The sequence below is a fragment of the Xenopus tropicalis genome, chromosome 1 (genome assembly GCF_000004195.4).
Source record: "Xenopus tropicalis strain Nigerian chromosome 1, UCB_Xtro_10.0, whole genome shotgun sequence".
Lineage (NCBI taxonomy): Eukaryota > Metazoa > Chordata > Amphibia > Anura > Pipidae > Xenopus > Xenopus tropicalis.
Window position 1 is genome coordinate 92,292,161 of NC_030677.2, and position 14,007 is coordinate 92,306,167.

Sequence of the window (14,007 nt, forward strand, 5' to 3'; positions counted from 1 at the left end):
TCGGGGCTGAATAATTACGCACACCCCACTTTGCAGTTATTTATTTGTAAAAAATGTTTTGAATCATGTATGATTTTCATTCCACTTCTCACGTGTACACCACTTTGTATTGGTCTTTCACATGGAATTCCAATAAAATTGATTCATGTTTGTGGCTGTAATGTGACAAAATGTGGAAAAGTTCAAGGGGGCCGAATACTTTTGCAAGCCACTGTATTTTGCCTTTAGCCATTACCTTTGTTTTTGTATAGATTTGCTACATGGAACAATATGTAACATTTTCACAAGATGAAACTCCACCCAAATGTAATTTATGTTTTTATTTGTGCAAAATGAAAGAAAATATAATTCTAGGTAACTTTCCAATATACACTTATAAAAACATAAAATTGTTTGAAAGTTATTTGATGAGTTATTTAAAAACAATTTAGCAGAAACCAGCTTTGCTCCAGGCAAGACTTAAGTTCATTCAGTGGTCTGCATGCTTCTTCAGGGGGCAAAGTGGCAAAAAGCGAGAAAATTTACCTGGTTGTAATAGATACAAGGTTAAATAATTCTTAAGAACTGAGTGACTTGGTGTGTGCAGAAAGGATATGACATGAATCCTTGGCTCAAAAGTAGGCGAGTACTTGAGTATAGCCTTGATATAGCTTGCAAAATATACACACATAAATTACCACCAATTGATGTCAAACATCACTTGCAAAGCCACATGAAGTGCAGTCATGTAGTTATACCCATGTAAATAAAGATGTATCTCCTTAAGTGTTAAGTATTTATCATATCAAAAAGACAAATTCTCACAAACAGTCAGATAATACTGGCTGAATCAGCATGCGCTAGTCAGTGACAAAACATCATTCAAATTCTAAGTAATTAACAGAAACTATGTAAAAATATAAGAATAAGTAAACCTTAAAGCACAAGCCAACCCAAAAAATAATGTAAGCAACTTTTCCATATATATTCACACATTTGCAATGGTTTTTTACTTATTTGTATATATAATTGCTATTAGAAGTAGTGCCAGTCCTTTTCTATTCTCTGTCCTGGTGGCTTTAGCCTCCTTGCTTGAGGAGACTGACCTTTGCAACAAAGTTTAAATGGTAACCAGGAGTTCAGCAAATGCTGCTTTCAATCGCATTTACATTTACAGGTATCGGACCTCTTTTCTGGAAACCCATGATCCAGAACGTTCCGAATTACGGAAAGGCCATGTCCCATAGACTTCATTTTAATCAAATAATTCACATTTTTAAAAATGATTTTTTTCTCTGTAATAATAAAACAGTACCTTGTACTTGATCCCAACTAATACATAATTCATCCTTATTGGAGGCTAAACAATCTTTTGTGGTTTAATTACTGTTTAAATAATGTTTTTAGCAGACTTTCCGAATTACAGAAAGACCTCTTATCTAGAAAACCCCAGGTCTCGAGCATTCTGGATAATGGGTCCCATACCTGTACAAATAACTTTTAAAACTCTAAAAGTTTTAATAAATTCACATTGGAAAGTTGCATTTATTAGGCACAAAATTTTTTGGGGGGTTGACATGTCCTTTAAAGATTTATAAACAGGGTAAATTTTGCAAATAGAAAAGGCTTGTATTTCCCCAGATTGACTGGGTATTGCCAGGCCAGTTAAAGAAAACAATTTTATATACTTGCTGTAACAAATTAATGTCATAGATCATTGGGGTTTATGGGTTGGTGGGAGCGGCTCCACGTCTTTGGAGATTCCAATCCCTATCGGGGTCAGATAGTACGGTTCTATCGTTATATCGATGACTACATCGGGGTATGGGATGGCGATGTTTCCTCCCTACACTCCTTTGTGGATGCTGTAATGATGCTGTGGAGGGAATCAAATTTACCTATGATACTGACCGGGTGGTGATTCCCTTTCTGGATGTGGCTTTTTCTACGGCTGAGGGTGTGGTGACCACGGATTTGTACCGTAAGCCTATTACGCGGAATACTCTTTTGCATGCCAAAAGTGGCCACCCAAGGGCTTGCATTAGAGGCATCCTGGTGGGGCAAATTTGCTCCTCCTGGGATGCCTTTCAGCAACAAGCTATGCAATTGTGGGATAGGCTTGTCCAACGGGGGTATGATACGGAGGTGATAAAAATGGCCTATGATAGAGCCGTGGCCACCGATAGGACAAACTTACTACATCCCACTGGAACAGATGGGGCACGTAGACGGGGATCAACTAAGAAACTTAGGTTTTGTACTACCTATGGTCATGGGGTGTATGACATCCAGAGGAGTGTGACTAAATACTGGGGCATATTGATGCAGGACCTGGTGTTGCAAAAAATACTTGATAAAACTCCCTGCTTTACATTTAGGAGGGCCAGAAATGTGGCCTCCTGGGTGTCCAGGAGTTTGTATTCCACAAAGAATAGAGATCAAGAAGTGGCTTGGTTGCGCCACAAGGGCACATACAAATGCGGTAGAAAGAGGTGCAAGGCTTGTGGAGCAATGAAATTATCAAAGGAATTTATATGTGCATATACAGGGCATACGTTTAGTATTCCCCAATATTTTAACTGTCAGTCAAAAGGTGTCATTTATCTTGCTACATGTGAGTGTGGCGCCCAATATGTAGGGAAAACAATTCATAAGGCTGGGACAAGGATCTTAGAGCATTTATCAGCTGTGGAGAGAAATGATACCAGATCAGCTATAGCTAAACATTTCATTGAGATTCATGAGAGTAAGGGTAGAGTCACATTCCAGATTATTGATAGACCCAGGATAAATGTTAGGGCAGGAGATGTAGATAGAAGGCTCTCAGAGAGAGAGGTTTTCTGGATTTATCACTTGAAAACAACAGAGCAGTATGGGGGTCTTAACAGGGAATGGGAGCTATCCTGTTTTTGTTGATATTAATGATTTTTTGATGCTGTAACAATTGTTCATTGCTAAAGTTCATATATGTTTGGATACGGGCTGGGTATGGATTCTGGCTGGGCACTGGGGTCTAATGGCCATGTTCATAAAGTTGGAACAAGTTATGAAAGATATATTTTATTGTTCCAAAATGTATTAGATTTCTACAATTGCTATTGACTATTGTCATAACTATTATATATATATTATGTAGATTTATTGTATGGTTTTTGTTTTTATTCATGGACTCTTTCCCTGTTGACTTATTGGTTTCATGTTTTTATATATACTAAAGTTTTCTATTTATACACACTTATTTGCACTTTAGGGGTTAATGGTGGATTGCTAAGTGGTAATGGGTGTGTGTTATGGCTATTTAAACAACCAAAGGGGCGGGTCACAATTTGGGCTTCTGAGGAAGTGGTGTTTTAACCACGAAACGTGTTAAGCCAAGGGGTGAATATGCTCTGGTCTGTTTTTAATTGATGGAAATAAAAGTATGATTTTATAAGCTATCCTGTGCTCCGCTTTTTTACAAATTCTTTGTGGAAATGTTTGGCCCTATTGGGGGCGGCATCAAGCGTGGTAGCACGGAAAAGCTATTTGTGGTTGGCTATCCTGGTGAGTGCTCCCCTTTCTTTCTATTTTTGCATAGATCATTATCATCCAATATATAGATCCAGTGATCTCTGCCAATCCTCTCTGCCAATACAGAATGTATCGCAAATGTGCAAGTTCTAGAACCCCTGGATAATAGCAGCCATAATATTTTTTTATTTTATGTTTGTTGAAAAAATAAAATACTGGGTCAGCAAACACTCTAATTTTCAGGAAAGCAAATTTAGCACCTCACAGTTAGGTTCAATGTGGGAAGTTAGATTTTTCAGTTAAAAACATAGAACATGAATAAAAAGGAACATAGAACAGGATGTAATTTATAATATTAAATCATTGCTGTTATTAATTCTTTAAGAAGAAAGTATAAATATAGTAAAGATCGCCCTATATGGCTCAACTCAGAATTAAGTAAAAAAGGAATGAAGAGGAAAGCATTTGAAAACTCAGGTAAAAAAGTCAGAAGATACAGACACTGTATTGGCATACAAAAAAGAGGAAGGGGGTTGATCAATGCCCCTTTCCTGATCCCCTGTTTCACTAGTAATTGAATATCTAAGAAAGTTTTACAAAAACAGGGGTTTTTAGTTTAAAAAATTATGATATAAAATTGACAAGCGGGGGCATGGCCAGGTCTCTGGCTCCCTGTGTCCGAATAGCCTAAAAATCAGCATAATTACTAGTGATGTATGTATGTATGTATACATACAAGGGTATGCAGCGCTGTGCAATCTTACAAAATTACACACAGGGAGGACAAGTGATATAATAAATAAATACAATATATATATATATAATGCACAGGGAATAATTGCCATGTGGTATGAGACACACTAGGAAGGAGGTCCTACTGAGCTTACAATCTAAGTGGTTGGGTAACATACAGGCACAAACTGGAAGGTAAGAATGCACCAGGTATGGGCATTTGCCCTTAAGCGCAGGACTAGGCAAAATAATGTTTTAGTGCTCCAGAAGGTAACAGCTGAGTTTTTCCTTAAAGAGAGTGGGTGAGTGTTCCCTACAGAGGGATTCAGGGTTAGAGTTCCAGAGGTAAGGAGCAGCAAGATAGAAAGGTTTAAGACGAGAGAGCGCAATGGGTGTAGATGGTGTCAAAAGACGTAGGCTCTGAGAGGAGTGGAGGAGACAACCAGGAACACGCAGGGAGACCATCGAAGAAATGTAGTGAGGAGCAGAGGAGTGAAGGGCGTTGAATGTTAGCAGAAGGATTTTGGATCCTTTAAGCTCAGGTACATAGCTGGAGAGGAGAGAACTGCAAAATGCGCAGGAAAAAGCATCAAGAGCAACACACCACAATGTCGTTGTGCCTTCAGAGAACTGCGCCACACGAAACATAGGCCGAGATCCAAGATGGAACTGAATTCCACTGTGTTGTCCTGGGCAATCCACCACAGACATCTCCCCTTACTGCTCTGCTGACTGCAGCCCCTCTGGGACACAAGAACATTCAGGTCAGTTAGCCATATTTGCTGATAAGGGAGATGAGGTAGAAAATCAACCAGTCACAGCGCAAATTTTACGTGACTAGTTATTACAACTCCATACAGATCTCACTGCAACCATTAAGCTCCACTGCTGTTTTAAATGCTGTGAGAGAATTACAAAGATATCTGAACTTGGGCAACGTACAGACAAATTAGAGAATTACGCAGATGATCTAGTGCAACACAAAGTAAATCTGGAGGAAGAAGATACCATTCTAATGCGAAAGATAAGGGCAGTCCACGAAAATGTGGGGGCCACTGAACTAAGGGAATATATACAAGCTTTATATAACATTTTTAGAAACTGGACAGGGCCCATAGCTTATTAGGCCCAAAGCCACCTGCCTCCAAACCTCCACGAGACATAGTGGTCAGGTTTCACTATTAGGAAAGCAAAGAAGCAGTAATGTTAGCTGTTCGGACGGCCAAAGCCATTGAGTTTCAAGGACATAAGCTACAAGTTTATTATGACTTTTCACCAGTTACCTTGGCTAATCGCATATACATAAAATTCCCTACAGATGGGGATTGATTGTGATATGGTAAAGTCAAACCTACATTTTGCACAATCCTAACCATGCACGTAAATTTCTAGCAGTGCTAGGCATCTCATCATTTTCTCAGTAAATATATTTCAAATGTAGCTACTGAAATGAAATTTACACCAGATGTCGGTAATGACCCAAGTAATCTACACATACAAAGAAACAAAACAAATAAGTCTTTAAATTAAGTTATGTGTAGTAAAGTGGAATGACGCAGGGAATAAGTATTGAACACACTTACTGAAATGTAGTTAATACTTGGTAGAAAAGCCTTTGTTGGTAATGACAACTTCAAGGTGCCTCCTGTATGGAGAAACTAGTTGCATGCGTTGCTCAAGTTTGATTTTGGCCAATTCTTCCACACAAATTGTCTTCAAATTTTGAAGGTACCGGGGACCTTTTCTATAGACTCTGATCTTCAGTTCTTTCCATAGATTTTCAATTGGATTCAAGTTGGGTGATTGACTGGGCCATTCTCACAGCTTTATTTTCTTTCTGCGAATCCAGTTGAGTTTCCTTGGCTGTGTGTTTGGGATCATTGTCTTGTTGAAATGTCCACCCTAGTTTCATCTTCAGCATCTTGGTAGATGGCAGTAGATTCTTATCAAGAATGTCCCGGTGAACGCGGTGAGGGTGCATATATAGGCCATAGATGCACCATGTCGTGGCCGGTTTAGGGGGAGATGATCTTTTCACTTCTGGATTATGGCCCCAACGATGCTTACTGGAACATTCAGAAGCTTAGAAATACATCTGTAACCAGTGCCATCAGTATGTTTTGCAACAATAAGGTTGCAAAGGTCTTGAGGGGGCTCTTTGCTTTTACCCATCTTGAGATGCTTTTTTGTGTGATACTTTGGTAATGAGGAACCTTTTTATAGACCATCAATAAGAACTAAACCAGCTGATTTGCAACTCCATTTTGCTCTCCCTTTACCAAGGGAGCCTCACTGGAGGCTTAATGAAACCATACTTCACAACCCAGAGCATTTGCAGTCTATAGAAGCCTTTAAGGCCACCATTATGGGACACTTAATATCCCTTACCTCAAGTTGACAAAAGGAACACATTTTGCCTCAACTCTCAATGCAAAAACAACTTTAAATATTGGAGACTAAATATTTCTTTCATAAGCCTAAACTGACTGAAATTAAGGTCAGAACTAAACAGAAAGATACTGAAAAGGCAATAATATGGACCAGACAGTAATGTTATGAGAAAGGGGATAAACAACACCCACTCTTAGCCAGGAGACCAAAATAATCTAACCAGAATCACATCTATTAGAACACACACGGGCATTATACGTATAATCCTGATCAAACAGGAGACCAGTTTTATGCATATTGAAAAAACAATTAAGGACTTAGCCTTAACATTACCAATCAAGCTCTAACTGACTTCCTGAACAAAGCTACTCTACCTAAACTACAAGAAGGAGATGTTACAAAGCTTAAGTATATATATCACCCTTGAAGAAATTGCATACGCATTAAAGAATATACCAGGAGGAAAAGGACCGGGCCTGGATGGGTTGCCATATAAATACTATAAAACATTTCTGCACATACTGTCTGCACATCCTGTATCCACCATGCTTTAGCCAAACAATGTTTACCTCAAAAAGGATTGATTTCCAAGATATATCAGCTTCTCATCACACCACTTCCTGTCAAGCACCCCATCATAAATATGTGTCTAAATGGAATGAGGACAGAACACAACCTATCACTGATGAAAAGTGGACTTAGATATAGGTAAACGCTAAAACAATGGTGACAAGTACAAGGCAAAGAGAACACCTATAAAAATTATAATGTACTGGTACAACACACCAGAAAAACCATAGGTATACTAGAAGATATTTTATGGACATGTCCCATAATACAACCCTACTGGGACAGTATCCGAGATTTACTTACTTAACTTTCCAGTTGGACTATTCAAAAGTACTCTCTTACATTTCTCCTGGGTAAGCCATTTCCAGGGCTTCATAAGGCATTACAAACTCTGATAAACCAAGTTTTAGTAGCCTCTAGACTAGCTCATTTGCTGAAGTAACAGAGAGTAAACAGCAATAAAGTTTTTGAATCATCAAACACATGAGCCATGTGTGATCCAACTGGAGCCTTGTTTAGCAATTAATTTAGGACAAAGATACCTCAACTGGTTCAGCCCCTCATCTCTGGAAGAAGACTTGCCATTATTATCAACAAAAGACCACCTGACTTTAATTATGACCATGAAAATATGAGCCTGGACATAAATTCCGACATCCAATTGACTTTTGAAACACAAGAGACAATTCAACCTGCTGATTGTTATGTTAATTTTTTTTTTAATAAAAAATGTAAGTTACAAAAAAAATTGATGAGCCATCATACCACGTCAAGGTAAACCCCATATGGTGGCTTGTCAATTTTATAATCATAATTTTGTATGATTGTGGCAAATTTGACCAGATTAGTTGCACCATTGTATTTATATATTTTTTCTTAGCCTTGGAGTGCTCCCACAACCCCCCCCCCCCCCCCCGGGTAACTCTGTATTGGCAGATGTGACTCTGTTGTCCAGTAAGTAGCTAACACAGGTTGTGGTAAAGTGGTGATTACATTTACAAAAAGTGATGTGAGCAGGGCCTTTAGCCAGACCACTTATTTTCATTTTCTTAGTTTCTTCTTGTATGGTACCTATGGAGGAAAGATGATGTAATTCCATTATTTAAAAAGTGATTACGTTCTCATACTGCCAATTTTTGAATTTTTCTTCGCTTGGTGCCACATTCTTCTGTATTGGGTTCACTTTAATTTGTTCATTAACAAATTGGGGGGTGGGCATTTTAAGTAATGTATTGTGTCAGATGACACTGCAGGCCAAGCAATTAAATCCATCCAGGATGTGAAATACTTGCAGCCGAAGGTGGGCATACTGGCAATCTGGAATGTTTCCTGACAGAGATTCAGTATTGATAAGGCAAGGTACCTGGGATTTAAATATATGCCAGCCAGTTAGGCAAACCCCTGATGAACAGGACAATTTGGAGTACAGGAGTATTGTGTATCATAAGTATTGCTATAGCAAGCAATGCCAACCAGCAGTACCAAGTGCCAGCAACTTTTTGGGCTGTATTACAGGTGATACTGATTCATTGGAGGGGAATGTTGTTTTAGGTGACTAAATCAGTAAACATATGTATGTATGTATGTATGTATATCTTTATTTATAAAGCTCTACTTATGTACGCAGCGCTATACAGTAGAATTCATTAATACAGACAGGGGGTTAAAGATAATGGATAAATACAAAGTACAACAATAAATACAAATAAATACAAGGTGCAGTTGCAATAAGAGTCAGAAACACAAGATGAAGGAGGTCCCTGGCCCGTAGAGCTTACAATCTATATGGGAGGGGTAACTAACAGACACAATTGGGCAAATGTAAGTGCTGTAGGTCACAGTGGGTGACATTACAGTATAATATGGAAGATATTAGTGATAAAGAATTTGTAATTTTGCAGTTGTGGATATTAGCTCCAAGAAATGGTTGTATGCATTTTTAGCTAGTTATACAAAAATACAGGGTTACTGAAATTAATACTAAGAACAAAGTTGATACAGGGACTGGACCAATTACCATCTTTAAGTCGGAAAGGATTTTTTTCCCTTTTGAGGCAAATTGGACGCATGTTGGGGTTTTTGCCTTCTTTTGGATCAACTAGCAGTTAGGCAGGTATATTGGAAAATTAAGTAAATTCAGATTTTTTTTTTCTTTTAGTGGACGTGACACTATTTACTAATCAGATATTTTTAATTAAAAAAAATAAATCAATGACTTGAGCTGATGTGCTTGTATGCTTTCTTTTGTTGTAAATTAGATTTTTATTGTTTTTTTATGCATGATAGTTATAACAGGCATTCAGTAGGTCAAAAGTGGTGATGTAACGGTACAATTATGTGTATCAGGTAAGTTGACCGTATCTCAGAGTACAGAACAGGTCTGTTGATTAACAGTTATTGTAAATCATTGGCAGTAGATTATAAAATTAATAGTTGCAATTGCAAATAGTAATGAAAGGGGGAGGAAAAGGGGAGAAAGGAGAAGACCAAAAAAAAGGGGGGAAAGATGCACAGAAGGAAGTAAGAAAAGAGTTTGAAGAAATTTGGATCCCTTGGGAGGGGGAGAATAGAGGGTCATGTTTATAGGTCAGATAGGAGATTGGTCCTGTGTAGGGTGTATCTTACTCTGTGTCCTTGTGCTTGCTATATAGTAATCCCATCTGGACCAGACCTTCTCCCATTGTTTACGTTGGTGAATATTGGCCGTCATGAGTTCCATCTCCCTCAAATCTCTCACCCTCGAAAGCACAACCACATCTGGGGGGTAGGGGGTCCTTCCACTTTTTGGTAATTGCAAGTCTAGTGGCTGTTAGAATGAAGTTTGTTAACTTCTGTTCCGCAGTGCTTGTATGCTTTCATATCAAATTTTGTAACATAAGTATAAACCAAGCAATCCTTTTTCAGGTGGACTGTTTTCAAAGACTGAAATGTCTGAGGTTCTGACTGAGATACTAAAGGTTGATCCAAACTTCGATAAGGATAAGTTCTTAAAACTGTGTGAAAGGGATATAATTCCCAACATACTAGAGGTAAATATGAAAAACAAAAATGTTGAATTTTGTACAGTTTTCTAAAATCGAAAATGTTACTGTACTGCACAAGACAAGCTTGCACAAGGTAACACAATTCCTTAGAAACATCTCATGGCCAGTGAATTTTTTTCCTTAAAGGAGCACCGACCTGGGGAAAAACTTACAGATTTAACTCTTTGGGGGGGAAATTCAGTTTAATTGAGCCAAATCATTGGTTTTTAGTCATGTGACTCCAAAGTAGTGGACTGCTGATGGAGACCATTTTATTCATGGTTTACACTGTTTATTCAACAAGTCATGTATAAAAAGCTAATACTTAGCTGAGAAATGACCAAAAATGATTAAAACATAAAAGATTTATAAAAAGGTTAAATAGAAAATGAGGAGAGCCAAAACTCAGTATAATGGAAGAACTCATGGTGGAACTGAAAGTGCTGAAGCTTTGAGTCAGACTTTTTACAGATTCTATAGACCTCCTTACATAAGCAAAGAAGAAATGGTTCAGTTCTTGTTGCAAATAGAAAAGGCTGCCCAGATATTGACTGAAGCAACAGTACTGCCAGGGTAGTTAATGGAAACTTGCTACATGACAATTTTGTGTAAAAGATTATTTTATCTTTTACACAAATCAGAAGTCATGCATTATATGGATCATGTGGTCTCTAACAATACAGAACATATAGCATATGTGCAAGTACTAGAAATACCTGGGTAATAGTAGGCATAATGTTTTATTATATAATCTTTGTTGAAAAATTAACACTGCATCATCAAACACTCAAATTTTTAGAAAAGCAAATTTTTAGTACCTTAAGGAGAGGTACTTTAGTGTGGGAATTTAGGTTTTCAAAAGTTTTAAAACACAAAACAAAAATGGTTGTCTTTAAGAATGATATTAAGGGCTCTGGCACACGGGGAGATTAGTCGCCCGCGGCAAAACTCCCTGTTCGCGGGCGACTAATCTCCCCGAGTTGCCTTCCTCCTGCCATCCCACCGGCGAACATGTAAGTCGCCGGCGGGATGGCAGACGCGGCGGGGCGATTTGTGGGCGACTAATCTCCCCGTGTGCCAGAGCCCTAAATCATTACTGTTTTCAATTTATTCCCTGATGCTTTTTTTTTTTTTTTTTTTTAGGCCATGATAAGAGGGGATCTTGATGTGCTCAAGGACTGGTGTTATGAAGCTGTAAGTGGTTCTAATGTTCTTAATTTTCCTTAAGGCTAGTGCTTTGTTTGAGCTAAGCTCGGGAGAGGAGGTTAGGAGAAAAAAATTGACGCAGACAGCTAGAGCTGAGTAATGTCATCTCTTAGAGCTTAGAACAACTGAGCATGCCCCCAACCAGAAGTTAAAGCAAATGCCTGAGGGAGGGGGCCGAGTGGGTTACAGGTAGGGAAGGGAATATAAGTGAATAAGGGGATGCTGCAGCCTTACTATTAACCTCTGGACAACCAGAGTGGCAGGTATTGAAAGATTCCAAAGAGGCTGTTCACTGACACTTTTTGTGTGTGGGGTTTACATGTCCTTTAAGGGGCATCTTTAAAAGAAAAGTTTAGGAAACACCAAATGTTGCCACTGTAATATGCTGTGCAAAATCACATCTAGTTATACTGTTTTGTAATGCTGCTTTGTGCAGCCAAGAGTAACATAGTAGTTTAAAAAGATCTTTTAGTGGTGTGTGTAGTTGATTTGTAGCCCTGAGTGCAACCAAGTTGAATAGGCACACAACCGATATAGAATACATTGTTTTCAGTTCATATACAAGAATATAAACAGGCACTTGCGGAACTATAGAGGAAGCAGACCCCAAAGTTGCATGGGGCCCTAGACTGCAGGGTCTGCTTCCTCTATAGTTGTATAGAAATCTCCCCATCCCAGCTGATTTCCTACCTGAGAGCAAGTAAGCTGGCAGGGAGCATGGGATGCCAGTGGGTATGTAATTATTAGGGGCCAGTCCCCTCTAGGTTTTTTTGTGGCCATCCCGGTGATGTAAACATGGGTCACATGTAAATCATGGCACTCTAAAGAACCATGGGGTGTGAATGGAAATATCACTGGTGATGTTGCCTGTAGCAATCAATTAGGTGTTTGCTTCGATTTCTAACTTGTAGGTGACTGTTCAAATCTTGTTGCTGATTGGTTGCTATGGGCGTCATCGCCGGAGATATTTATCTCCAGTCTTAGTAAACACGCCCCTATAGAATGAAAACTTTTTTCATATATAAATAGGGTTTTTAATATTTTGACTTTGATTATAATGGTCTATTAAAACATTGTTTAAGGCCTGCCCCATCCGACGGTAGCATATTAGGCCATTTATGGGGTACTCAGGAGGTCCGGTCCATTTTGATCACATGGTCTGACAGGTTTCTGTTGGTCCCCTTTGTGATCTGATTGTTGGTGTACACCAGAGATCCCCAACCTTTTTTACCCGTGAGCAACATTCAAATGTAAAAAGAGTTGGGGAGCAACACAAGCATGAAAAAGGTACCTGAACAAGCCAAATAAGGGCTATGATTGGCTAATTGGTAGCCCCTATGTGAACTGGCAGCCTATAGAAGGATCTGTTTGGCTTTACACTGGGTTTTATGCAACCAAAACTTGCATCCAAGCCAGGAATTCAAAAATAAGCACCTGCTTTGAGCCCACTGGGAGCAACATCCAAGGGGTTGGGGAGCAACATGTTGCTCACGAGCTACTGGTTGGAGATCGCTGGTCTACACTTTGGTGGGCAAAACAGGTGAAGATCCGCTTGTTTTTTAAATCAGTCTTATTATGTATGCACAGCAATTATATTAATTATGGAGTAACTTTCTAGTTATTTCGAGACTGACAGTTTGTTAGGAGCAGACATTTCTTGTGAAGTGCACTGTAACTGAATTTAGCAAAATGGTTCAGGAGCAGAATTAGGCTATGTAAGAATACTTAAATTAATAACCAAACTGTATTTCATTTTAGACCTATAGTCAGTTGGCTCATCCCATTCAGCAAGCAAAAGCGATGGGCCTACAGTTTAACTCCAAGATATTGGATATCGACAATATCGATGTAAGTACAATTCCATTGTTGTAACAGGGATGTTCCTTTGTTATATAATGAAATTTGTTACCCAACTTTTGTGCCCTTTAATGCCATAAATTCTAGTTTCTCCTTTTCATATACTGCATACAGTTAAAAAAAAAAAAAAAATGAAAGAGTTGTCTAGACAACTGCAGCCATAGACATGTGTTTGCTCTTATCTCTATTTTAAGCTTCAACAGAGTGTTACTCACAAGGTCTTCATCTTCATGGATTAGTCGAACATTTAGGGGCAAATATAGATCAAAGTGTGAAATTAGAGCTCGCCACAGTAAAAACTCACCACTCTCTACTCATTTCTATGGGTCATGATACAGTTGGTGATCACTTAGGTTGGTTTAGAGGGTGCTCTTAATAAAAGTGTATTAATGGCTGGTCATTGTGTGAAGGGCAATAAGTACATGTCACCTTACTGATTGTCCTTGCACACTATAGAGAGGGAGACTATGATACATTAAACTAGATTAGTTATAGATTGGTGGTTAGGTTCAGCCCTGACACCAAGGAGAGGGAGGGATCCCTGTAAAATAAATTTGTGACATAGATTTTTTTTTTTTTTAAATAATCACTAATCAAATGACACACAATAACATCTACTGTTGATACATGCAGATTCTTTGTACGCATTGTAACTCAATAAAAAATGATAAGTGGATACTTGTTGCAGCCAGTGTCACTCTGGGTCGTCAGGACACCGGGAAAAAACACTGACGACCCA

General features: G+C 38.6%; 1 protein-coding gene across 2 annotated transcripts in view; it reads left to right on the forward strand.

The window, feature by feature from the left end:
• timm44 (translocase of inner mitochondrial membrane 44 homolog) overlaps window positions 1-14,007 on the forward strand; it is a 59,148-nt gene that overhangs the window by 33,236 nt on the left and 11,905 nt on the right. For both annotated transcript variants that reach the window (XM_012956167.3, NM_001126923.1), the window contains exons 9-11: window positions 10,087-10,211; window positions 11,349-11,399; window positions 13,170-13,259. In XM_012956167.3, the coding sequence (XP_012811621.2) occupies window positions 10,087-10,211; window positions 11,349-11,399; window positions 13,170-13,259 (266 nt within the window). The remainder of the gene's footprint in view (window positions 1-10,086; window positions 10,212-11,348; window positions 11,400-13,169; window positions 13,260-14,007) is intronic.